General features: G+C 52.9%; 1 protein-coding gene across 1 annotated transcript; it reads right to left on the reverse strand.

Moving 5' to 3' along the window:
* Positions 1-742: 742 nt before the first annotated feature.
* On the reverse strand, positions 743-25,119 carry Tkt (transketolase). The gene is made up of 14 exons (XM_063257258.1): positions 24,917-25,119; positions 14,827-14,944; positions 13,872-13,985; positions 13,051-13,148; positions 9,668-9,859; positions 8,298-8,416; positions 6,303-6,496; positions 5,521-5,685; positions 4,119-4,275; positions 3,858-3,988; positions 3,139-3,222; positions 2,952-3,045; positions 1,819-1,941; positions 743-1,031 (listed from the first exon to the last, which is right to left on the reverse strand). Exons 1-14 carry the CDS (start codon positions 25,021-25,023, stop codon positions 856-858), a joined length of 1,872 nt encoding a protein of 623 aa, XP_063113328.1. The 5' UTR covers positions 25,024-25,119; the 3' UTR covers positions 743-855.
* Between the last annotated feature and the right edge of the window lie 685 nt (positions 25,120-25,804).

Consider the following 25,804-nt stretch of genomic DNA (forward strand, 5'->3'; position numbering starts at 1 on the left):
GCCACAGACTCTTGCCTCTTTCCAGCTCCACACCTTGCTCAGGGTGCTGGGGCAAACGCTGTCTTCTGAGCCTCGGTGCTGCCTCCTTTGTAAAATGGGGGTACCATATTGTGGTGGATTAAAGTTTAATAAAGTACCACCTTGCAGGAGGGCCTCCATGATGTCATTTGCACCCCTGTTCCTGCTGGGAGAAGCTGCTGCCCAGTGTCCAGACCACCCAGTTCCCTATTCTGACAATTCTCCCACCTAAGTGCCACAAGGGGTGCCGTACCACCAACAGCCACCAGCTGGTGCTCACAACACTTCCAACAAGGCAGCTGAGGAGGACCCTTGGTATTTTTTTTCCCCCAGTACCAGTGATGGAACACACAACCTTATCCTCGGTCCCAGATTCTCGGTACCGCTAAAAAGGAAAAAGACCAAAAAAAGAAAAAAAAAAAAAACCCACTGAAAACAGAACAGAACAGAGTCCTAAACCTGGTGCCTGAGTTAATAAGCTGAAGGGGCAGAGCTGCACACTGGGGACTGTTAACTACAAAGGTGCAGGCCTTGGGGCCCAGGGAGGGAGCTGGGATCAGCCAGGCGAGAAGGTGGGTTGCAGTGGGTGTCACCCGGCCATGCAGAGGTGGTGACCACTGTTGTGGCAGTGGAGCGAATTCTGGCCTCCCTGCCTCTCTCTCCACCCTTCCCAGAACCGCTGCTGGCTCTATCCACTGTAAGGAAGAGAACACTTCAGGCGTGATTCATTTTTCTTAAAACATATATTTCCTCTGCCTCAGGACATCTGTAAGCACCTCTGCCCAGCCCTCCAGGAATGTGTGTGTAGCGCCCCACCTGTGGCACAATGAGCCCTCCCTACCCCTTGGTGATGAGACCCCTCACAGCTTGTGCGATGGCGTCCTTGTCAATACCAAACATCTTCAGCAGCTCAGCTGGCTTCCCGCTTCTTGGTACCTGGCTGACAGCCAGGCGGGTGACAGTGACTCCAGGTTCCCCCACAACTGCAGCAGAAACCGCCTCGCCGATGCCACCTGGGCCAAAGACAGGCAAAGACAAGAATTCAGGATGACGGGGGTCTGGGACGGAACCCTTAGCAGTGGGAGTTTCCTCCCTGGGCTGAGGGTGTCGGGCTGCACACAAGCTTCCCTCGAGCCCAGATGGTGCTCATCAGTCATGATGTTTTCTTTTTTTTTCCTTTCCCAGTGCTGGGGTTGAACCCAGAGTTTTCACACTAAGCTGCACCACCAGCATATCTTGCTTTAAGACAGGGTCTCACTAAGTGGCTGGCACAAACTTGGAACCCTCCTGCCTTGGCCTTTCAGAGCACTTGGGTTACAGGTGCACTGCATCACACCCTGCCAGTATTATCTGTATGAGCCCAAATGTGAGCTGCAGGTCACTTTTTAAAACATTACCCTCCAGGCAGCCACCACTCAGACACCGTGGCACCTGACCTCAGAGCCTCTGCCCCTCCTTTCCAGGGCCTTCTCAGGAGGCAGCAGTGTGCACCTGTGAGATTCCTTGGCGATGGCCTCAAGAAAGTCAGCAACTCAGCACTGCTCTTCCTGATTGATTGCACACAATACCCTTAACCTTTATCTGAGCCCCAGGAGGGCAGCCGTGGCCCAGAAAATCCCAGCTGTCCTCGGAGTCACATGGCAGGGCTCAACCAGGGCCTGCGGACCCAGCTAACTCACAGCCAGGCTGCCGGGAGGAAAAGGTGGACCACATCTCTGAAGAACTTACGGTCACGTCCAGCCTGGCTCTGTCCCCGGGACCTCCCCTGCCTCCCCCAACTGCCTGCCACAGGCCCAGTACCCTCGTAGTAGTGGTCTTCCACGGTGAGGATCCTGCCCTTGGTCACCCGGGCGCTGTCGAGAATGAGTTTCGTGTCCAGGGGCTTGACGGTGAAGAGGTCCAGCACACGGATGTTGATCTTGTCTGTGAAGGAAGAAGATGCAGGGCGTGGGTGACAGAAGGGGCCAGGCGCTGTAGCTTTGCCTGCAGTGGGCCCTGGATGGACCACCTGGGTACAAGTGTCCTGGGGGCTGACACATAGCTAGAGCCCCTAGACCTGTCCCCATCCTGGGGAGAATCAACCGTTCCCCAGTTCCCTCTGCTGAGCTTGTGCTTGCCAGCGCCTTCTGGGGAACCTCAGGCAGCTGTGCGGCCAGGAACTGCCCAGACCTGTAGGGTGGAGTGTGGGTTCTGCATGGCCTCACTTTCCCTCCCATAATGCTTTGACATGAAGAGAAAACCAAGGGGCATGTGGGTGTCTGCAGGTCTACAGGGTGATGAGAGGGGCACTGTGGTCACAAGAAGGAAGGAGTCCAGAGGGTCCAGAGGGTCTGGGGCCCACCCAGCAATGGCCTTCTCAGGAGGAAGAGCCTGCACCCTGGACCCCATCAGGCCCCCCTCGCTGCTGCAACCTCCCTCTGACCCCTCCACCCCTCTAGCTCTGCACCCACTGTGCCTGCACTGAGGTCACCTAGGAAGGCTATGCCCCCTACCTCCCGCTTTGTTTTTCTGGTGCTCAGCATGGCTGACACGGGACATGTTTTGCAATCTACTGCAAGGAGGCCAATGCCTGCCCTTGCTGCTCCATCACAGCTAACATCTGCAAGCCCACAGAAGCAACACTGATGACAGCCACACTTAATCCTCAGGACAGACGAGTGCTAACACAGCATCTCCACTATGCAGGTGGGGACCTGAGCACAGTGATGGTTAGCAGTAAACCAGAAGCGAGTCAAGCTCAGGCCCCAGGACTTCTGAGCTGACCGCCTTGCTAAGGCTATGGGGCAGGGACCTAGGCCACTGAGCCACAGGAATGAGCACCACACTGGCCACGGAGGAAGTGTTCCAATGGTACAGCTTTAATTCCCGTTGAGCTGAGGTCATGGCCCCAGGACCTGAGGCATGGGGCTGTCATCCTGGGGTTCTCTTCTCACCTTTCTTCAGCAGCTCAGCGGCAGCCAAGGCCTCATGTAGGGTCACACCAGCCCCGATGACGGTGACCTGGTCATCCTTGTTCTTCAGAACCACCTGCGGGTAACACAAGGGGCAAGTGAGGGCCCTGGTGTCACAGGGAAGGTCCGCGCACCTCTGTGTGTCTCACCAAGACAGTATGGCACTGACCTTGGCCTGTCCGACCTGGAAGTCCTCACTGTTGCTGTAGATGATGGCGTTTTCTGGACGGCTAGTCCGAATGAAGCAGATGCCCTGTGATCAGAACAGATGAACTGAGGAATGCAGGATGCAGCACCAGACTTCAGAGGGCTGTACCCTTGCAGACAGAAGGCCCCTTACTACAGGCAAACCTCCTCTAGCCCATCATCCCATGGGGGTGTCTGCCAGTCTCCAGGTCCTGGCTACTCTAGCAAAGAAAAAGGACATGCTAGCCTGCACCCTGCTGGATTGTCCTGACAGCTACCCATGACTGCCACCTCCACACTGAAAGCAACTTTCTCCAGGGTAGCCAGGCCCCTGGCTGGGGCTGTACCCCTGGAATGTATCAAGAAAGGCCCCAGCCCTCAAAGAGGGAAACAAGAGCCACCTGAATCCCTCTCTTCCTCTCACCCTGCTCATGGAAGGTAAACAGATGTCAGTGGCCAAACTGGCTGAGGCCATGAGCACTCAGTGATGGGCTGGCAAGGTCTCCCAGGGATAGTAAAAATAAGGTGCCTTTATGTTTTCCTAGCTGAATTTCTTCAAGCTATACAGATATCAGGCTCAGAGCCAGAAATTAACTTCAGGGCATTAGGCAGCCAGCTCTGAAGCTCCATGCTCGGGTCATTTGTCTCCTAGGGAAGAGCCAGCTGGCTGCCAGCTCGCAAAAAAACAGTGGTGGGACCGACCTTTGTGTTGGCAGCTAACTCCACTGCCTTCTCTGTAGCAACCCCGTCACTTGGGTAGAAGACAGTTGACATGGGTACTGCCCGAAACATGGCCAGGTCTTCCAGGGCCATCTGAGAAGGCCCGTCCTCCCCTGGGTTATGAAAGGAAGGAAAAGAATAAGCTAGAGAGACTTCCCATCCAGGGCTTCCCTGTCCTGAGATCCTGGCCCAGCTCTCCCTGCCTCCCGGCCTGCAGTCATGGGAAGCCAAACCCCAGCTCACCAATGGACACGCCGCAGTGGGAGCCGCACAGGTTGATGTTGCTCTCAGAGATGGCTGCCATGCGGATCTGGTCAAAGGCCCGCGTGAAGAAGGCTGCGAAGGTGCTACAGAAGGGCACGGTCCTGTTGCGGGTGGCACAGCCCACGGCAATGCTCACCTGGAGGAAGACAGGGCAGCTCAGCCTCAGAAGTGGGCGCAGCAGCAGGGCCTGGGGAGCCCAGCCCCTGGTGAGGGAAGGGTTCTGCGATCCTAGTATTTGTCAATGCCAGTGGGTGACTTCTGCAGGCCTGCTGACTGCAGTCTTTTCGGATAACAAACTTTACATAATCACTTCAAACACTTTCTCTCTCTCTCTCTTTTTTTTTTGATGTGTCTTTTTGAGACAGGGTTTCACTAAGCAGTTCAGGCTGGCTGTGAACTCACTTTGTAGCCCAGGGCTGACCTCAAACTTGCAGTGATCCTGCTTCAGCCTCCTAAGATGTTGGCATTATGGGCATGCCCCACCATGTCTAGCTATTTTAAATGTTCTCTGAAAGTTATTTTTCTTTGCAATAAGCAAATCCTTTCACCAAGAAGGCTAAAAATTGTGCATAGGCTGTCCCTCCCCCCAGGCTTCTAGACACCCTCCCATCTCTCTCAAAAGCCCCAAGGCCTCTCAGAGTCCAACTCAGAGTCTCAAACCTCTAGGTTTGAGAGCAGTGGCCTCGTGCCCTGAGGCTCCACGCCCCAAACCCATGACCCAGAAGCACCAAGCACCCTATGGCTGACACCTGCCAGATGACACGTACCCCTTCCCTAGTGTCTGGAGGCTCCGGTAGCCCCTACCCTTGGCCAGTGTAGGCTGGACATTCTTGAAGGCACACAGACAACAACAGGGCCCACTGGAGAAAGAGCTCCAGAAAGGTCAGTGGTTTTTAGGAGTACACTTCCTGTCCCTAGGGATACGCAGACTAGGCTGGGTTCCTGTACTAGTAAGAGGAGTAATTTTGAAAAACAGGTCAAAAATTCTTCCTTATTTCACAAACTCAGTTCCTGCCAAGTGGCTGATTTCTCCTCTGGGCATGTATAATCAGGGCCAGAGCTCAGCAGACTCCAGGTACTGCAGCCATCCCAGTTCAGCCTCCTGGCTATGCCACTCTTTACCTAAGAGGTCCTATTTACCACCACGCCTGGCCTACATGCACACGTATCCTGTACATCTGCTTCTAGGCATAATGACCTGAGTTGTGGCTGCTCAGAGTCAAACGTCTGTGCTGCTTTGTGGTCTCCCTGAGCTGGCTACTGGCACTGCCAATGTGGCTGCCCAAAACAGCAGCAGGCTTTAATCCTGACCCTGAACCCTCAGCCTGAAGCCTGATAGCTGCTTCTGGGCCTGCACTCTTGACCCACACCTGGCACCCACCATGTTCTGCTCTGCAATATAGCACTCAATGAAACGGTCAGGGTGCTCCTTTTTGAAGATCTCTGAGAAGGTGGAATTCTTCGTGTCCCCATCCAGGGCAATGATACGGTCGCTGCTGTGGCCCAGCTTGGCCAGCGCTTGCCCATAGGCCTTGCGGGTGGCAATCTGCGGGAAGAGCAGGAGGGCTGAGTGCAATTAGGACTCGCATGGCTTGGGGCCCTGCCTGTCTCTGAGAGCTTCTGCAGCTTTCAGGGAGCGGGACAAAGATGGAGACAGAAAGGAATAACTCGAGGTCCTCTGGAAAGGGTGCCTTTGACCTCCTGTAAGGATGCCAGTGCCTAAGGTGAACATCCTACGATGGGAGTCCCTGGAGCCCCTTATCCCAACCCTGCTTCGAGTTTTGTCACTTATAAAAGATAATCCTGCCGATCCTATTCCCACCCCTTAAACTCATCCTGCCTTGGACAGGAACACGGAATCCCTGGGAATTGATGTGTTCACACAGGGGAAGATCCCTTAGACCAAGGGTGCAGACACTTCCACGCCCGTGCCTGCCAGTAACTGACTATATGACTGTGGGCAAGGCTCCTGCCCTCTCTGAGCCTCTGCAGGGAAATCCCAGAGCTGGCTGTCCTTTGGAGGAGAGAGCCCTGGGGCTTCTTTCTCATCACAGACTAACCCTTTCCCACCCCTCCTGGAGGTACACTTTGGCCTTGGTAAGCCAGGTAACCAGGATTGCTCCACTGCAGCCTGTCCAGAACAGCCAAGGTCCAACAACGAACCTTGTCCCCCACTTTGTAGTTGGGCGGAGAGGGCATGCGGATGTTGGCGATGTCAACCGAGGGGGCATCTTCCTGTGGAGGCGTTGCCATGATCTTCTTTTTGCTCTGGATCTGGCTATAAATCTCCTGGATGATCTCCTCAGCCATGTTTTTGGGGAGGGGCTTCCCATGCCACAGCTCCTTGTCCTCTATCCCTACAGGTATAAAGCAGGAGAACAAAGGGACAGGTAAAACACGAGCTCCAGGAGCCAGAAGAAGTCCCTGTGGGGTACCTTCCTGGAGGGAAGAAGAAATGGTGTTGTCACAGACCAGCAGGGCCCAACATTGGGCACCACCATGGCAGTCAGGAAAAGAGGGCTGGGAAACAGGAGTCCAGTGCGCTGCCACCCGTCTGCTGCCTGTACCCTGGGCACAGCTGACTGGAAGGACAGGAGCTGGGTGGATGGGTACTGCTATCCGTGCAGCCCCATCCTCTTGGCCACTGTGTTCCCTGCCCTGGTCCCCCACCCTCATTACTCCCAGAGACGGTGCCCGCAAGTCTTACTATCCCTTTCTTGAGGTCACCTCAGACGTCATCATAGTCTGGGTAGAGTCAAGGCCAGACCAGCCCTTCTAGGTAGTATGCAGTCTGGGATAGTCTCTGCATACTACTAGCAGACCCCAGAACTGCGTGGATTCCAGATTCTACCTGGCAGTAACAGCTAAGGGGTCAGTGCCAGACAGTGGCCCCAAGACCATGACAATATTCCAGCATCCTCATCTCAATGTCTATCCCCTTCCAGAAAGTTCCCAATAGTGCAGCACCCTCTTTTTAGAGAATCCTCATATACTCAAGTCCTTGTAGGCAGGTAGAGGGCTGTGGTCCCCAGGTAGACAGGTGGGCAGCTAGAGGCATTTGGCACCAAGAAGCCAACCTAGAGCCTGGAACCAGGACCTCCAGCGCCAGAGACTTCCTTCTGTCACTGGGTAAGTCCCTTTAAAAAAATCTGTATATCTAAAGAAGTGCTCTCATCCCCATACCTTTGAATACTGGGGACCAAATCCAGGGGCCTCGTGCACATGGAGGGCAAAGTGCTCTGCCACTGAGGTGCGCCTTGTTGTTTTAGGGTTTTTTTTTTTTTTTTTTTTTTTTTTTGTGACTAAACCCGGGGCCTAGATCCCCAGAGCCATTTTTATTTTGAGTCAAAGTGCAGGGCTGGGGATTTAGCTCAGTGGCATAAGTGCCTGCCTTGTAAGCAGGCAGTCGTGGGTTCGATCCCTGGTACCGATGAAAACGAAAAAGACCAAAAAAAAAAAAACAAAAAAACAAAAAAACAAAAAAAACCAAAGTGCTACTAAATTGTCATGGTTGGGCTCAGACTTAGGGTCCTCCTGCTTCACCCTCCACGGGAGCTGTGTATCCCCCACACCCTATGGTGAGTCATTCCAGCTGGGTAGGATGCTTTATTGTCCCTGACCATTTCTACCGGCCCTGCTTTCCGTCTTTACAATGCCACCCAGGGCCAGAGGGTCTAGACTCCTGGATCTGGAGTGGGAACCACTGTCTCAGCTCTCGCCAAGGTCCTTGTAAAGCTATTTCCTATTGCTTGATGGGTGCACACCTCCATCCTCGAGAAGAACCCAGAGCTTCCCACATTCTCTGAGGCTGAGTCATGCCACCCTTGAGCTCAGGGGAGCCAGCGCTGTTCAGGAAGTTCTGCACAGTGCCCACCAGGGGGAGACTCGAAGCTGCTCCCTCCGGCCCGCTGCAGCCGCAGGTCCAGAGTGCTCCATCCTTCTCTCCTTTCTCCTGCCTGCGCACGTAGTAGCTCCGCTGCAACCAGACTAATCTGGGTTCAAACCTTGGTTCAGCCAGGCAGAGCCGAGTCACCTTGGGGAGCACAGTGCCTCCTGCTCTTTCCTGGGGCCCTGTGTACTCAGACAGTGGCATGGTCTCGGAGCCAAGCTGCTGCAGGGAGTAGGTAGGAGCGGGGATGGGAGGGATGCTGTCCAGACCTGTGATGCCTCGGCCCTTGAACGTCTTGGCAATGACAGCTGTGGGCTGGTGCCTGGCCTGCCCGAAGGCCTTGCAGAGCTCCTCCACGCTGTGTCCATCCACGATAATGGCGTGCCAGCTGGGAACAGAGTTGCAGGAGGTGAGGGGCGGCCAGGTGCTCAGAGACCCCATGGACGGGTAGGCGTGCACCTGAAGGCTTGCCTGGGCTCCACCCCACATCTGCACCCTGAGCTGGGGAGCCGAGGCTCTCCTGTTTCCTGTCTGGGTGTTCTTTCTTTCCCTACTTTGTCATATTATCTTACTTCCTTTTGTTTACCTTTGAACAGACTTCTTTCCTCTTTTCTGCAATAATTCAAAGCTTAGTTCATATATTGTTTCTTACATTCCTGATCTGCTCATTTCCTATTGAGGGCTGATTTGAGCACAGTGAACTAGGTTTCAAATCCGTCTGCTGTTAGGTTCCTGATAAATTTTTTTGGAGGGCCAATTTTTATTTGGAAGACACATTTTGATTACTCAAGACACTAGATATAGTGATGGAAACTTTTATGGAACAGTGAGGGCAGGTGACCTCATTTTTTAAGCATTCTTTCCCTGGACTCCTGTGGGCACATTAACAGTGCCGAAGATGGCAGTGAACACACGTGCTCACTGTGTGGACCCTGAGGCAAGTGCAGTGCATACTAAGTTCACAACTCCCAAGGGTGCGTTACTGTTGCCTCATTTTACAAAGACACCAAAACTAAGCCACCAAAAGTATAATAATTTACACCAGGTCACAAATCAGTTAGTGGTGGAGTCAGGGCCTAAGGAATTTGGCTTAAAAGCTACATAGTCCTCAGGAAGCACTGCCTGTGTTGTACTCCAAATCCCCTGACTCATGTGGCCTTGGGCAGTTCCTGGGGTACCTGGTGGCTCAGTTTCCTCGTGTCCCATTCTAAGGGACAGAATACTTCCTCAAAGTCCAGCAGCACTCTTTCTGGTTTTACCAGGAATTGGCTGGCTAGGGCTGGACACGGAGTCAGACTCTGAACTGACAGTCACCCTCTCCCTGGCTACATGTTCTTCAACCTGGCTGCTTCTGTCCTTCTCCAGAACACAGTGAAGCTTTGTGAGAAGCTCTGAGAGCTGTTTTGCAATTCAACCACACAAACAAAGACATTTGCTTCAGCCTGGAGCTCAATCCATAAATCCATGGTGGGGGCCCATCCTGAGTCCAATGCCCAGTGTCTGGAAGTGTAGGCCAAAATGCTCTGGAGGAAGATGGTTAGGTGGGGCTGGCCCTTTCAACTTCGGCTCCTGCCTAGGAATCCTCTATCAGAGCAGCTCTCTGTGCGCCATCATACCTTGGCCACAGCCCTGTACATACCCAAAGGCCTCACAGCGCTTCTGGTAGATGTCCAGCTGGTGCTGCAGGGGTGCGGGGTCACTCTGGCCCAGGCGGTTGATGTCGAGAATGGCCACGAGGTTGTCCAGCTTGTAGATGCCAGCAAAGGCCATGGCCTCCCACACAGAGCCCTCGGACAGCTCCCCGTCACCCAGCATGCAATAGACTCGGTAGCTGTGGAGAGAGGGCAGATGGGGGGGCTATTCCCCTGGGCCTATCAGGGTCCTGACCCTGTGCTCCCAAGGAGCCTGCGCTCGGGATAGCGGTTCAGATCGTATACACGAAGAGGAAGAGGAAACAGCATCACCCCGTCCCATCCGCACCCCACAAGGAAATGGTCATGCAGGAAGTTATCAAGGGCCCCAGGAATGACGGGCTTGCTTCTCTATGGAAACTGAGGCTATGGTGCAGCTCAGTGGGGTAAAGAACTGGCATGGCACATGCAACCCTGAGTCCAATCCCCAGTAACATACACACACGTGTGGCGACTGGGTCTGGCCAATAAAAGGCAGAACGGGGGGTGGCTAGGGTAGGCCAGGCCACTCCAACCAAGGCACAGGGGCTGCAGGGACTCATTGAGTGGACCACAAGAGGCCCCTAGGGGAGTGAACTCTCTGCTCCTGCCAGGAAGCGCTGGGCTATCGAGGCCAGGAAACACCCTGAACCAAGAAGTTGGGAGGAAGAACATGCATAGCTGAGCGCCTCTGAGGACAGCTTGGTGTGGGGAACCAGATGCATCACAATGTAGGTGCTCCCAGTCCTTGTGACTGGGGTTGGCTCTGGCTCATTCTCGACCTAGAAGACGCCCCCTCAACACAAGTGAGCAGTCACCTGGGCCAGCCATAGGCTGTAGACACGGTGCAAAAGCAAACAGACATGGGATAAAGTACTAGCCTTCCTTACCCGAGGGAAGGATACAATGAAGAAAGTGAGGATCAAGCCAGGGGAACCGATTTTGAGCCTGACTCCAACCCCAAGAAATATGAGGGGACAGGGGTGATGGAGGGGCAATAGCAAAAATAGGTACAGCAAGAGTAACTCCCTTCGTGGGGTGGCCATGGCCCCTGGAGCTCTGGCCACGCTGCAGACCAAGCTGAGTGACGCTCTCAGGTTCGGCTGTTACTCCTAAAACACATGGCTCTCTCAGAGTGGCCCTGGGACTCGCTGAAGCAACTGGACCCAGGGGTTCAAACATATCCGACTATAGCCCAGACTCTCTGCCCTTGCTGCATGGGTAAACACACTGGAAGAAGAGTGGGGACTCCCTTTTCCCTGCCCATGTCTGGCTGTGTGGCCCCCAAAATAAGGCTGACAACCTGCTGGGCTCAGAGGGGACAGTCACAGGAACAGCTACAGATGCCACTGCCATTTGGGTCGCATCTTCTGTGAGGCCAAGGCAGAGGAAACAGGAGGAAGAGCTCAGCCAGCCACAGAGCTGTCAGCATGATTCAGCACTTCTGCTGGCCGGCAGGCCAGGCAGAGCTCCCTGCTTCTTCCAAGGGCTTGGCTGTTCTGTTCCAAAGCTTCTGGGGGCCTGACCACTGCTTTCTTGGCTTCACAGCCTGTGCAGGGGCCCTCCTGGACCTGGACTTTTTCAGGATGGGTCATCTCTGCAGGCTGCCTGCAGGTCATGAACTAACTGAGAATATGAATATCAGGATATAGTTTGTTTGAAAACACAAAAGATACTAGGGTATGGTGGTACACACTTGTAACCCCACCAACTCAGGAGGCTGAGAGAGCAGAATTGCTAATTTGAGCCCAGTCTGGGAAACTCAGCAAGACCCTGTTTCAAAATTTAAAAGGGGCAGGGAGCCCACTGGGGATAAAGTATAAAGTCCCTGGGTTCAATTCCCAGTTACCCTTAACCCCTAACCCCAAAAAGAAAAACTATAATATATTGTTAGATTTAAAGAGTTAAGAAAAAAGTCTGTTTCTTTTTAACACTGTTCTCTTTCAAGGGAGATGGTAGAGAGACACAGTGCCAGAAGCCTGTCTACTCTATCAAGATGCTACCTTGTGGTGCCTGATCCAGCCTGATAATCCCTGGTGACCTGGCCCCTCCCCCAGATGGAATCTGCAGGCCTAGGCCTTAGCCAAACCTGGCCCGAAGCCACCCTGGCTCCTGGGAACCTAGCGAAACCCCTCCTCCCTAAAATGGCTGGTTCCATTATGTTAGGGTCAGGAAATGATCCCTCGTGGGGAATTATTTCAAGCAACTGTAGGGAATCATTAACTCACATCCTTGGTACTAGGCCAAATACAGTGTTCTTAAACATACATCTCATTCTTTGTGACTCATTCCACGGTGATTCACTTCCAATTAGAGTTAAGCCTACCCCCAAGCTCGGCCAGGGAAGGCAAGCTTAGGCTGTGTGGCTGGGCATCCCTGCCCCAGGGATTTGGGAAGGGTCCTTGTACGAGCCTCCTGGACAGCTGTCTCAGGAGTCTGTCCATGGGAACAGCGGCATATATGACAGGTGCTTCTCAGAGTACAGGAGCCACCGGTGGCCCAGGCCCACTCCCTGCCCCGCGGGCACTCTCCTGCTCGCACAGGGGCTTGTCATAGTGAACCCCGCTACAGCACTTGGACTCATGGCCTGACTCCCAGTGGGGAAGGAATAAGAAAAGTACTCTGGCAAATGGTCATACACACAAACCTCTCCCCACACTGGGAACTGAACCAAGGAACCCCAGAATGCTTTCCTTTTTTCTAAATTTTGAGACAAGGTCATGCTAACCTCCCCAGGCTAGCCTTGAGCCTAGAAGCCTCTTGCCTCAACCTACACATAGACAGGATTACAGGCGTGAATCACCACACTCCTGCAACCCCACATCCCCCAGGCCAGAGCCAGCCACAGTAAATAAGCTACGGCTGACACATGACTGGAGGGCAGTGCATATTCTGCAAAGTGGTGGGGAAGTTCCTCCTGCGCTGGCCAGGCTGCTCATGCAGCCTCTGCAAGGTTGGCCTCTCAAACGACTGCTTCTCCCTGGCTGATAAGAGGTGGCCCAAGTGCTCCTGCACCTTCCAGAACACACAGGCCTGCCAACCTTTCCCCAAGATAAAGTTCAGGCTGGGCTGAAGGGCCACCTAGGAACAACTTGGTCAAGCACTCTGCTGATAGCACACACACAGGGTAGGACCCTGTGCTCGGGGTTTGCCCGTCACAACTCAGGACAAGACCCTCAACAGTCACCTGAAAAGGGGACCAATTCTCAGTGGGCCTTTGGGAATACACAGCCAGCCACAAGAGTGAGCCTCTGCTAGGCGGGAGGAGATCCCAGGGGACAGGTAACTAGGGCTAGGCCACTGGGGACCTTCGTAAAAATTTCGGAGGGTAGAGGTGGTAGACAGAGGTTACCTGGCTTTGTCGAAGTATTTGCCTGTGTAGGCCATTCCGCAAGCAGCCCCAAGGCCCTGGCCCAGGGAGCCAGTGGCCACATCCGTGAAAGCTTGTTTCTGTCAGCAGAGATCCACAGTTACTTGCAGGCCGAGGAGAGGGCAGCACTCAGCACCCCCACCCGGACCAGGTGAGTGCTCCCTGCAGAAAGCTGCCCCTAGTACGCAGCTTCTCATGCTCATACTAGAGTAACGGTGAGTTCAGTGCCTAGCTCTGTCCTCTAGTAAGCTGGGTGACATTGGCTTGGGACTAACCCTTTCTGATTCCTGTCTCATCTGTCAAGATTCCCAAATTAAACAGCTGGAGAATTCATGACCAAACCGCTGACACAGAAGGTTTCACCCACACCATAGTCATGCTTTCCGTGGTAGCTCATGGACCCTAACATCTGCAGGGGTGAAGCTGGCACTGTGAAGAGCAAGCTAGGATCCTTTCTGGGTATCGCTAGCACCCTGCTGCACGTCCTCAGGGATGTCCCTGTGAACATGAGCTGGCCAGCAAGACCCCGTGGGGAGGGGTCCCAGAGGGCCCCTTCTTAGAGTTAGCCCAGAATCCCCTTGGCCTGTGGACTCAGTAGGATGTGCCCTTTTGCATTTCTTGGGGTGAATGCTGGGGTGAATGCAATGCAACCCCGATGTCCTCATCTTCCCTTCCTCATCTTAATCTCTTTTTCTGCCTTTCAACACCTCCGCTTCTCAGTGGGTGTCTCTGTCTCCTCCTCCATGCTTGGGAAAGAGGAAGTGGAAGAGCAGGGGCTGGGGGCGCCACTGGGGTGTGCTTACCGGGACAGGGTGTCCATCCAGGTCGGAGCTGATCTTCCTCAGGTTCAGCAGCTCCGCCTCGGGCAGGAAGCCAGCTTCGGCCCAGACAGCATACAGGATGGGGGCTGCGTGGCCCTGTGAGGTGGGCAGCAGAGGGGCTCAGATAGAGAACCCATACTTGGGGCCATTCCTGTGCTTGGACCCCAGGGCATGGCTGAGCTGGCCAGCCAGGTATCTGCTTCAAGGGAGGGCCACTTTTCTCCTTTCTCTTTCCAGCCTCTTGGTTTTCAGCCCGAGTTCCCACAGCCAAGGCTGGGCAGGTACAAAGCAGGTGCAGGGGCCCAGCTGTACAGCTGGATGAGGCCAAAAGCCCAGCAGGAGCCGGCTGCCCTAATCCTGGCTTCTGGCATGTGAAACACTTGGACAGACATCTAAGCCCTAAACCCTGCCTCAAGAGACCGGAGGCTGCTGACCCAGGCTGAGGGACAGGGAACTCTGGGCAACTGTGGCACAGTTCATTGCTGAATCTTTTATTAGGAAGAGGCAAGATGGGTGCTCTTGTCCTGCTGCGGCACGTTGCCACTCCCGAGGGGAATGTGATGTGGCCTGCAGAGGGCTGGCACAGGCAGAAACCCATAGGTCTGGGTTTAAGTCCTGCCTGTCAGTACTGGAACTGAAAGGACACTCAGCAGAAACATTTCCATTATCCCCAACCCCATTCCTCTGGGTTAGGGCCTTGTCATTGTGCCTGGACCTCATGGAATAACCCATAAATTCGATCACATAATCAGTCACAAGTTTACCAGCTGAATCAAAACAGAGGAAGACACTGAGGAGGGCCCAAGTTGTGTAGGTGGACAGGCTCCTGGGAGCAGTGGGCCAGGTCTCCTCAAAGACTGTTCACCATTCCAAAGACTGTTCACCATTCCACAGTCCACATGATGCAGTGGCTGGCAGTAGGCAGCTAGGTTCTTACCTTGGACAATATAAAGCGATCGTTGTGAGGATTCCGAGGGTCCAGGGCCTTGTAGCGCATGGTGTGGAAAAAGAGGACAGCCATGATCTCGGCGGCACTGCAGCAGGATGTGGGGTGGCTGCGGCCGGGGAGAGAAGACAGACGTATACATCACAGCCCTGGAACCATGACTGACAGCGCTCATCCCAGGCCTGAATCCAAGGGCCAAGGACACCTGTCCAGTCACACAGTCCTGCCTATCAGAGAGGCATGTTCCTGCTCCCTGGGATAGTGGCGGAGGGTCTCAATGAGGCCCCTGCTAACAGCATGGGAGTGGGCCCAGCTAGTGGATGTCAGGAACTGTCACCTTTCCCACAGACATCCGCTCCAGACCTTAGCCACGGCAATGACAAAATTCCAGGGCTGGGCCAGATGAAGAAAGAAAGAGGGACTAGGAGAAATCAACTCAGTTTACCTACCCTGAAGCAGTCCTGAGGCAGGGAAGGGAGCTGGGAGTGGCCTGGACCCCATCTTTTGGCCCCAGTTAGAGTCTAAGGACTCCTCTGCAATGTCCAGTGAGCTGCATCTTATGGGGAATGCCCAGGGTCTTCCCAGTTATAAGGGATACTGGTCCTCTGGGACATGGAGCAGGGAGTTAGGGACTGAGCTACCAGAAACCACCCAGCAGCCTAAACATGAGTTTGGGGAGGTTTAGGGCCCTAAAACAAATCAGGGTGGAGATTTGTAATCACTTCAGTGCATTATCTAATAGCTTTTTAAACAGGCATTTTGAGGGCTGGCGTAGAGTTTGGAACCAGGACTTTCTGTGGAATTTTAAAAGAAAACTACACCCTGATTGGCATGTTTTGAAATTCATTTTTTCCCCCTTTGAAATAAAATGAATTAAAAAGAATACACAGTACAGAGCCTCACCTACAAAGCCTATGATCATGAAAATAAGACCTTTTGTGCTTTGTGGACAAGGGCTGAATGGGCTCAACAAAACCAAGTATTTAACCTTCTGGCCCTGCAGTGTGAGGCCTAGGAATACCCCATTTTACTCTTGCCTTAATAACGAAATCACTCCTGAGCAAATGAATGAATACCAGAAAGTCCAAGGATTACACCCCAGAGATGAGACTCGTTTGGGTCCCACGGAGCCCACTTGGTTAACCTGGTCCTTGGCCCCAGACACAGGGCTGGAGGCTGGGTTTCCTGCTGAGACACCTGGCGACTGCTGGCAAGGCTGGCGCCCTCTGGACCATGGTTCTATTTAGAGGTCAGCCACACGGCACAGGGCTCCCGGGCTCCCAGGTTTCCCCACATGCAGTTCAACTCAGTTCAGCCCTCTGAGGCTGCACTCCGAGGAGCTTCACAGCAGAACATGCCCGACGCCAAAGCCAAGGGCACATGCAACACCTGGGGTTCAGCCCAGCCTCCCCCCACCTCCAGTAGGCACCTACAAGGTTAAGGGTGAGTCACTCCTGGCACAGACGCATTAGTAAAGGAACCCAGAGAACTGTCCATGCTGGTTTAGTACCACATTCTCAGCACACAATCATCTTATACTTAACCGTGTCTATGAACTCCGGGGTCATGGAAAAGACACTACACCTGAAAGAGGGAGGTGAGGACATGTAAACAAGAAACCCTTTCCTGCCTGGCCAAGACCCTCATCTCTGTCCCAGGGCCAACTTCAACACAATCAGTGGCTAGGTGGCCCCCTGCCTTTCCCACCCTCGAGGGCTCCGTCCCAGAGACCTTGCCTGACAGACCATGGCTCTGTTATGAGGAAGCTACAATGGGGGAAGAAAGTGGGTGGATTCCACGCCAAAACTGCCCACAGGAGAGGTGCTTTGCCCAATCTTTCCATCCGTGACCCCAGGGTGACATTCCCATATGGGCCCTAGAAAGGGCTTCATGGCAAAATGGGGTGGCACGTGTGCTTTCCCCACGTGGGGGAGGCATGCTCAGGCCAAGGCAGAAAGGACAACCCAAAAGGAAAGTGGTCACTCATGATGAGAATGTGGAAGTTGGGAAATAAAATGGACGATTGCTTTTAAGCCCTGCTTTGTAAGGAGGTGAGCCTGCAGTATTTCATTTCCTCCACAGCCAGTGTGGCCAGCTGCTGGCACTGTCTTCACAGCCGCCAAGTAGGCACAGACAGACGAGAGGAATCCCAGGAGCCAGGCTTCCGCTCTATCCCTTTCCAGGCTTTTGATGTTTTGAGGCTCTGCAAAGTGCCCTGGGCTGGGGCTATGGGCTATGGCACTGAGCTGCTTGATTGCTGGCCTCACTTCCCTGGGTTCAATTTCTTCACTCGCAAATGCAGGTGCTGTGAATGGGCACCTGGGGAACCTAGTGAGAGGATACATGCTAAGTGCCAGGGTCCTAATGGCTCAGAATCCAGGCACCTCAAAATCCTCTTCTATGGCCTGGGACTGCCAGTGAGTCACAGGCAGATAAGAAATAAGTCAAACATGGAGATAGGATTCTGTATCCTGTAAAGTACTCAACCTGCCAGGGACTCAGCTCAGCTACCTAAGTGCCTGCCTGCCAAGCGTTAGGTCATTAGTTCGATTCCCGGAACAAAAAAAAAAAAAAAAAAAAAAAGAAGGGGATGTAAAAATACTGAACCTGCAGGATGCCCAGCCAGTTCTGAGTAGGCTCAGTCAACTAGCTCAACCTCTAGGAAGTCAAAAGCACAGGAGTCTGTGGCCTCCAGGCCTGAGTTTTTCCAGCCCTCCCCACCAGCCTGGGCTACACAGCTGCAGAAGGAGGCTCCACTTTGCAGTCAGTATCTTTCTCAGGCAGCCAGGGGAGCTGATGGCTGTAGAAGGGGTGAGGGACTACAGGGCACTCATTCCACTGCCCATTTCTTTGTGCTCACAAGGATTAGAGGCAAATTCAAATCCCCTCCATGGGCCCAAGGGTGTGGGCCAAGAGTGGAGCCCCCAGACGGCATATACAAGGGTTCAATCTTCAATACTGGAAAAATAAAAAAAAAAAGCATAAACCATTCTGCAGAGATGGTGGTACACACTGAAATCCAGGATTTTAGGATTAGAAAGGAATTGGGAGTCTGAGACCAGTACTGGCTACACAGAGAATTCAAGGCTACCTTAGAGCAGGAACAAGACCTTATCTCAAACAAATAAATAAATCAATCACTTTAATTCCTGCACAGTCCACTCAGTGAAAGGTTTACAGTGAGGCTCAAATGCAGCTTCTCAAAGACTCTCCCTCTCTCTCACCTCCAGGGGCATTCTTCCCCATGTTCCCTGACCAGGAGGGCCTCTGACTCTTTCTTTCGCTCACAGACTTTGAGGTGAAAGGCTGTCCTCTGGCTAAGTAACAAGGATTTAAGCTTCCTTCCCCAGTGGTCCAGTGAATTAACTGACCAAGGAGCCAAGTATTCATCAAGACCTCACCACAACAAACTCCAATGCTTAAAAAAATACAAAAGAAAAAGGAGGAGGAGGAAGAGGAAAAGGAAGATGAAAAAGAAGAACTGCCACCACCAAAAAGGAAGGAAAAAAATAACCGTAACCCCATCTACTCAGGAGGCTGAGGCAAGAGGATCACAGGATCAAGACCAGTCTGGGCCACCTAAAGAGATCCTATCTCAAAAAAATGTGGATTTGAGATGTAGTTCAGTGAGAAACTCTTAAATCTTAAAAAGTTAAAAAAAAAAAAAAAAAAAAAAGAGAGAGAGAGAGAGAAAGAAAACAAGAGGGGAAGGCTGGAAATGCAGTTCTATGGTAAAACTAAGAAAATAAAGAAGAGACTGGGAGCCAGGAATTAGCCCTATTTATTTCTTCATTCACTTATTTAGGCAGTACCAGTTCTGCCTAATGGCCTTATTCATGCACGCTGGACACACACCCCACCCAGCCACATCCCCAACTCAAGCACAAGTTCAGAGGTGGAGTGGCGGGGAGCAAATGAACAAACTTGCAAACTTAGCCAGCTTCTGACAGGGAAAAATTGAAAACACAGAAAACATCAGCACTGTTAGGTCAGGGCATACGCCCAGGTAACAAAATACTCTGAGCTGCCTAAGGGAATTCAACTTGAAAACAGGAAAATTTCTAAGAAAAAAAATTTATCCAAAGTAGTTTAGAAGAATCACAAAACATGAGTATTAGCGAGCTCAGGGAAACACAGGTGTCCATGCTAACGGCAGTGGCATGACGAGGAATGACCCATGTGTCCACCCACAGCTCGGATGAACTGCAATATCTTCATGCTGTGGATTACTACATAGCAGTGAGGATGGTGACTTACACGTCACAGACACAGCATCAGCACAGCGCTACGTGGGAAACAGAGACCCAGAGCCAGGGACACCCAGTGTCCACACATGCTACCAGTCTCTCGGAGTCTAAAGGAAACAATGGAGTTATAGTGAAAACCCCAGAGTGTTTTTTTGTGGGCGACAGGAGAAAGGAGGAGGGATACATTGGGGATTTGAACCTACTATGACACTCCTTCTGCCTGGCAGTGGCTGCACAGACGCACTGCTTATAAACATGAATAGTAGTCATCTTCTTTATGTATATAAAGATTTAAAAACATATCTGGGCTGAGTTGTGGCACACACCTATAATCTCTACACTTGGGAAGTTGAGGCAGGGTTGCCTCAAGTCCAAGGTTCAGCATGGGCTACAGGGTGAGTTCAAAGCCAGCTTGAACTGCTTAGTGAGATACTGTCTCAAAAATAAGGAAGTAGATACAATCATTAGGGGTGATGGGACGGAGGGGGGAAAGGGAAGTAAAAGGGTCAAGAGGAGATATGTATGTGTGCCAATTCCCCACGATGAATGCATTGGTTATGTTACACAAACAAGGCATGGTGGCATGCCATAATCCCAGCATTCGGGAGGCTGAGGCAAGAGGATCTCTGAGTACAAGGCCAGCCTAGACTACAAAATGAGTTCAAGCCCAGTCTAAACTGCATAATGAAACCTTGTCTAAAAAACAAACCCCACACTAATAAACTTAAAAATATGTATTTGAGAGAGGTACTCCATGATAGAAGAGTACAAGTTCTCAAACTACAGAGCTGGCCCCTTCTAGCACGAACCTGACTCTAGACCTCAGGCTGTATGCCCCAAGTGGCTTCCCCAGTGGTACATCATGACAGTGCTCTTCTCCCTCTGCACCCCTGGCCCCCACTTGCCCCTTGACCACCCTACTGCATGCAAATGCTCGGAGGACAGGGACCTCAGGCCTTTCCACTGTTGTGCCCTCCAACCTGAACAGCACTTTGCACAAACTGAGGATGTGTACCTGACACTGTGACCTCTGAGCCTCAGTTTCCTCTCTCTGTGCAATGGTGAAAAAAGAACCTGATTGAACCAGATAGTGTGTGTAAAGAACACAATACAGAGTAAGAAACTGACAGTTGCTTAGTTAACCTAATTTTGAGGATGGGACCACCAAAATCCATAGAAGACCAGTAACTTCCTCAAGAATCCATAGACGACCAGTAACTTCCTCAAGTGCCTGAGGCTGGGGCTAATATCTAGGTGGCATATGCACCTGCCTGGCAAGTGCAGGGTGGTTGAGTTCAGCCCCCAATACTTCTCTCTAAAAAAGAAGACAGAACCTGTCAACCTGGCAGAGCTAAGACAAAAAGTGAAATGCTGAGAGAAACTGGTACATGGATAGCAAAATGTGGAATATTCACACAATGGAATATTCAGCCATAAAAATAATGAAGCTCTAATGCAGGCCAATGCATGGGAGATTTCCAAAAATTATGCTAAGTGAAAGAAGCCAGACCCAAAAAGCCTCATTTTGTATGATCCCATTTATGCACATGGTCAGTAGGGATCTTTCATGGACAATGACCTGTGCTAAAATTGGATATGCTAAGTTTATTTTACATGCCAAGTTGTACAATTAAATTACAATGGAAATGATTCCTCCACCAAGGCTGTTACAAGTTTCACCTGTAAAAGGAAGAAGCCACTCCCCGAGGGAAATTGCTCAGGGGTCCTCAGGGTGAGTTCCAGCTCCCAGCAGTCATCCCACCCTGCCACCCACAGCTCCAAGAAGGTCCCCTGCCCACAGTGAGTGCTCTGGGAATCCAGGGAACTGATGTGTGGTCTGTGGCAACAAGAAAGTTCCTGATTTTGTAGGGTCAGGTTCTGGTGACGACCCTGCCAAAAAGAGGCTAAATCCAGGGGTCAGAGCCACAACAGGAGCCAGAGTTATGAGATTCCAAAGAGCCACCAGCACGCTCCACCCAGCCCTGTCTGGAGGGCTGCACCTTGCTCCTTGGCTTTGAGAAGCACTGACCATTAGCTCTGCTGAGCAGAGGTCATACAGGCAGAGAACCCAGCCACTGCAGGGCAGCAAGGCGACTGCACTCTGAGTTGAACAACAGGGCTGCTGCTGCTGCTGCAATCGGAACCACTTCATTCTTGCCTCACTCAGGGCTAGGCCTGGACAGGAGCCAGAGGCCCAGAAAGGGCCTGAGTGAAGAAGCAGGCACCGCTAAGCCTTTTTCTGCCAAGCGAGGTTACATCCACCCAGGTCCCAAGGGGATGTTGGAAACCTTAATCAAAAGGCTCCCGAGTGCCACAGCTGGGCAGCAGGGATGCAATCCCAGCCACTCCAAGGCCTCGTGATCGCCAGGATGGCACCAGATGACAGGACTCACTCTGGACCCCAGCTGTACTCCTAGGGACCCAGCTGGAAAACTACCTGCTATCCTAGTTTGGACCCTGTCTGTCCCTCAAATGTGTTGAAGGTCTGGAGCTGAAAGCAGTGTAGAGGCGGTAAGAAATTTAGGGAAGCAGAGTCCAGGGGACGGTCCTTAGGTGGACTGGAGACTTGTTCTCAGAGGAACTGTGGGACCATTTGCCCTTTGACTTTTGGCTTCAAAATGTAATCTAATGGGTGTGGTGGCCCACACCTGTGATCCCAATGCTGGGGAGGCTGAGGCAGGAGGATCACCGAAAGTCTGAGGCCAGCCTGGGCTACAAAATGAGTTCAAGGCCTGCCCTGAACTACAACAGACCCTGTCTCAAAAACACATCCACACCCACAACTGCCATCCACCATGAGGGAGGACATGGAAACTATTAAGAATCTAAAACTGTGAGCTAAATCCATCTCTTTACAAAAGTTAGCCTGCCTGGGATAATTTATTAAAAATGAAAAATGGACTAATACATCATCCATCTATGACCCTATCCTTTAAAGATAAAGGGAGGTTTGGGGATGGGCAAGGTATTTCTGATAATGGCACAGCGGCCCAAAAAGAGCCAGGTTAGTCTTTATCTCCTAGTGGACTCTCAAGATCTGGTCACCTGTCACCTTCTAGATGCCTTCCTCGAGCCGTGGGTCAAAGAGTCCTGGGGAACTTGGTGAAAGCACAGACCACCTTCCCCTTCGAATCAGGTCTGTGTCCTTAGATGACCCTTAGCTCTGTTTGGGTGACACTATAGGAATAAGGAATGAAGGAATCTTCATCACCAGCCTAGACTCCTGGATACTTTCTGACAGGCCTTCAGGGTTTCCCTCTCTAAAGCTTGGTGAGTTGCACTGTTGCCATGGTTCCCTCAGCACATGGAGGGGGCTGACTTCAGAGCTCACTGGCCATTGTGGCTGCCGCCTCAACAAAAAGCCTCTGTGAAGGCTCCATCCCTCCACCTCCAGGTCCAGCTCCCCACACAGAGGCCAGTGTCACCTCCTGGAGCCTGGCCAGGTCCGCTGCACACAGGGCTGGTGATGGGCACAGGGGTGCAGAAGCTGTGGAAAAATCAGGACTTCACCCAAGCCTGAAACCAACAGGGTCCTCATTGACAGTCCAGCCTCGAGTGGGTGACCAAAGATTGGCCCCAAGTCCCGTTTCACCATCAGATTCCAATTCCCCCTGAAGGTGAAACCCTGACAGGGTCATCACTCCACCTGAGACTGTGGCTGGGTGGGACAGGACCTCAGCACCCAGCCTTCACAATGAGGTGAGCGAAATGCAGATCTCAGACACAGGGGAACATACCACAACATGGTCCCTGTTTCAGAGCTTCCTCAAATACTTTTTGTACACACAAAACTCTTACACATACCTTTCAAAATCTCTCTTGTGTCAGGGGTTGCATAGCAGTTACTTCCTTTTGAAAATGTTTTTTTCCAAGCATTGCTTCCTACATCTTTTATACACTCACACAAAGAACCATTTGCACACATTTTGCTAAAGGATACTTTGAGTTCAGGGAGTTCCATGCTTAGGCTACTACTAGGTAAACATGGGTGTAACTCTCCATAGCCACATACAGTATCTTTTCTGGGTGGCAACTATGCAACAAAGATCAAAAGACTCACTTGACAGATCTATTTTGAGAGCCCTCTGAAGTTGTAAATGTTACTTTCTTTCTCTCCAAGTCCCTTTTAAACTATGCCATTTCCCATTTCAAACCTTTGCCATTTCCCTCCATTCCTATCTGGTGCTGTCCACAAGCCCAAGAGGACTTCCCCACACAATGCACTCCTCAACAGCCACCAACTGCCAGCGAGGGCAAGTCATTTAACACACCAGTCTCCTTGTTCTCTTCTATAAAATGCACACACATTTTACCCCATACAATGCAACAAAGGGTGCTGCACCACACCGGGAATATGTGCTCAACAGGCTTAATGAAGCTGTGAATGCCTACACATTTTATCTAGCCCTGTAAACTGTCAGATACACAACACTACTTAGTTGGATAACTAGTAAGTCTCTGCAGCTAGATCCCTGATCCCATGAAGCGGCCAAGGGCAGCAGACCCAGTAGTGCTGAACAAGCAGTACAAGGCATGCAGATCTACTACATGCCTGGGGGACTGGGGAGAAGTTAGTCCCTGCCTGGAAAGGAACACCCCACACAAGGCCAGGACTATTATAACTCCAGCTAGATAACAGGTCCAAAGTATAGGTGGTGGGAGGGAAACCGTTGTAAGAGGTCCAAACCTGAGGCCAAGGGACTTTACATGAACAAAGGATGAGGGCCACCCAACCTGAAAAGCAGTTTCCTGTGGGGCCAGGAATTTAGATGAGCTGCACAAAGCCTGCCTGGCAAGCCCAAGGTTGTGAGTTCAATCCCCGGTACCAAAACAAAAACAAAAACAACATTCTGCATTGAATTGGCCAGAAGGCAGAATCTTATCTTAAAACACACAGCCTGGTTGGAAAAAAAAAAAAAAAATCACTGGAAATCACTCCCTATCCAATTCCCGGCCCCATTAATCCTATAAACCTGGCATCTTGCAGTCACAATGGCTTCCTAGCAGGCCCCACGTGGAGGGGAGGGTTCATTAAAAACCACCCCTTGAGTAGGCATTATTACTCCGCCGGCGACCCTAAAAAAAACAAAAAACAAAAAAAACCCTCCTTCATTCATTCACTTAGCCTCAGCTCCTTTCCCCTCCACCCCAACTTCCCGCCTGGGTCGGATCTTCACCTCCCGCTTCCACTCGCACCAGGCTTCCGCGACCACGTGTCTTCCCGCGGCTCTCAGCGGCCGCGGACCCAAGCTCTGAGCCCACCCGATGGAAGGCAGGAACGTGGGGTGCAGAAGCACTGCCCGTGGGGCGGGGAGGGCCTGGGCCCTCAGCCGTCTCCAAGATGGTGGATTAAAACGGGCGTTCACGATTCGGACTGCACGGGCTCAAGCGCCAGGTCTCCGGGTGTGTGACCTCCGCAAACGACTTAAACTCGGTGCCTCAGTTTCCCCAGAGCAAGGAGGAACATGGCCCGTGGCGCCCGCAGGCCTGAGCAAAGACGGAAGTCCACGCGTGCGCAGCGCACGGCCAAGGCCCGGGTCCCCCCGGCCGGCAGTCCTGGTCGGGACCGAGTACCGCTAGGGCTGCAGGGTCGCAGGCCTCCAGACACCTGCCCCGCGACCCGGACTCCAGGGGTTACGGCCGGCCCGCGGCGCCCCGGGGACGAGGCCCACGCGGCCGTGCCGGCAAGACCGCGGGAGAGCGCGCCTCCGCCACCTGGCCGCCGCCCTGCCGGCGGCCCCGCGAAGCGCGACCCGGAGCCACGGAGACGACCCCCCCCCCCCGCCGCCGCCTGGTGACCCCGCTGCGCCCCGGCCTCTCCGGGCCCCACTCACCCCGAGCCCGCCGCCGTGGTGGCCTGGATGGAGCTGATGCGCAGGCGGTTGGCCGTGTCCTTCAGGGCCTGCAGCTTCTGCTGGTCCGGCTTGTGGTAGCCTTCCATGGTGCGGCCGGGGCGGCGAGGATGCAGGTACGCGGTACTGAGGGAGCGGTGGCCGCGGACTGCGACCCAGGCCCGCGCGGGGGCGCGCTAAGAAGCCCAGGCCCCGCCCACGGGGCGGGGTGAGCGGCGGGGCGGGGCGGGGCGCCGATCACCCCAGGCCGACAGCGACCCGGCCCCGCCCCGCCCCTCCATGGGCGGGGCCCCGAGGGCGAGTGGGGCCTGCGGGCGTTAGCTGTGTGCACCAAAAACAAGCGTTCCAGGTTCCAAGGCTGGCTCGAGTTCGGCTGCTGACCCGCCGACTAATCTGATTGCTCTACAGGCAGACTGGGTGGGATTGAGAGGGCGGGTGATCCTCTGTAATCCCACTTCAGAGGTGAGCGAATTAAGTTTTAGCAAGGTCAGTAAAGGTCACAGGATTGGCTCCCATATGGCCAGTTACACCCGAAGTGTGGTATCCCATAGCCCCCGGCTCCTCCTGGATGCCCTATGGTTCCTAGCTGGTAAGGGTTGTGGCCTGGGCTTGGACCGTGTGGTCCCAGTGTGTACCACCCTCAGAGCCCTGACAGGTGTCACCTCTGCTCTCAAGCTACTCACTATGTAAGGAAAGAGGTGAACCCTGGGATTCTTTGAAAGCTCTCTGGCTTCTGAACCCTGTGGCTCTAGGCCGCGGTTTCTGTATTCCAAATTGCATATCTCCATCTGCCCAATGGGACAGATTCTGCCCTCTGCAACCACTCTCATCTGCAGTGATGCTGTGTGGCTCACTGTGGCTCTGGAGCCC

The sequence above is a fragment of the Cavia porcellus genome, unplaced genomic scaffold, assembly GCF_034190915.1.
Source record: "Cavia porcellus strain 051 isolate PalLab524CR breed Dunkin Hartley unplaced genomic scaffold, mCavPor4.1 scaffold_10, whole genome shotgun sequence".
Taxonomy (NCBI): Eukaryota; Metazoa; Chordata; class Mammalia; order Rodentia; family Caviidae; genus Cavia; species Cavia porcellus.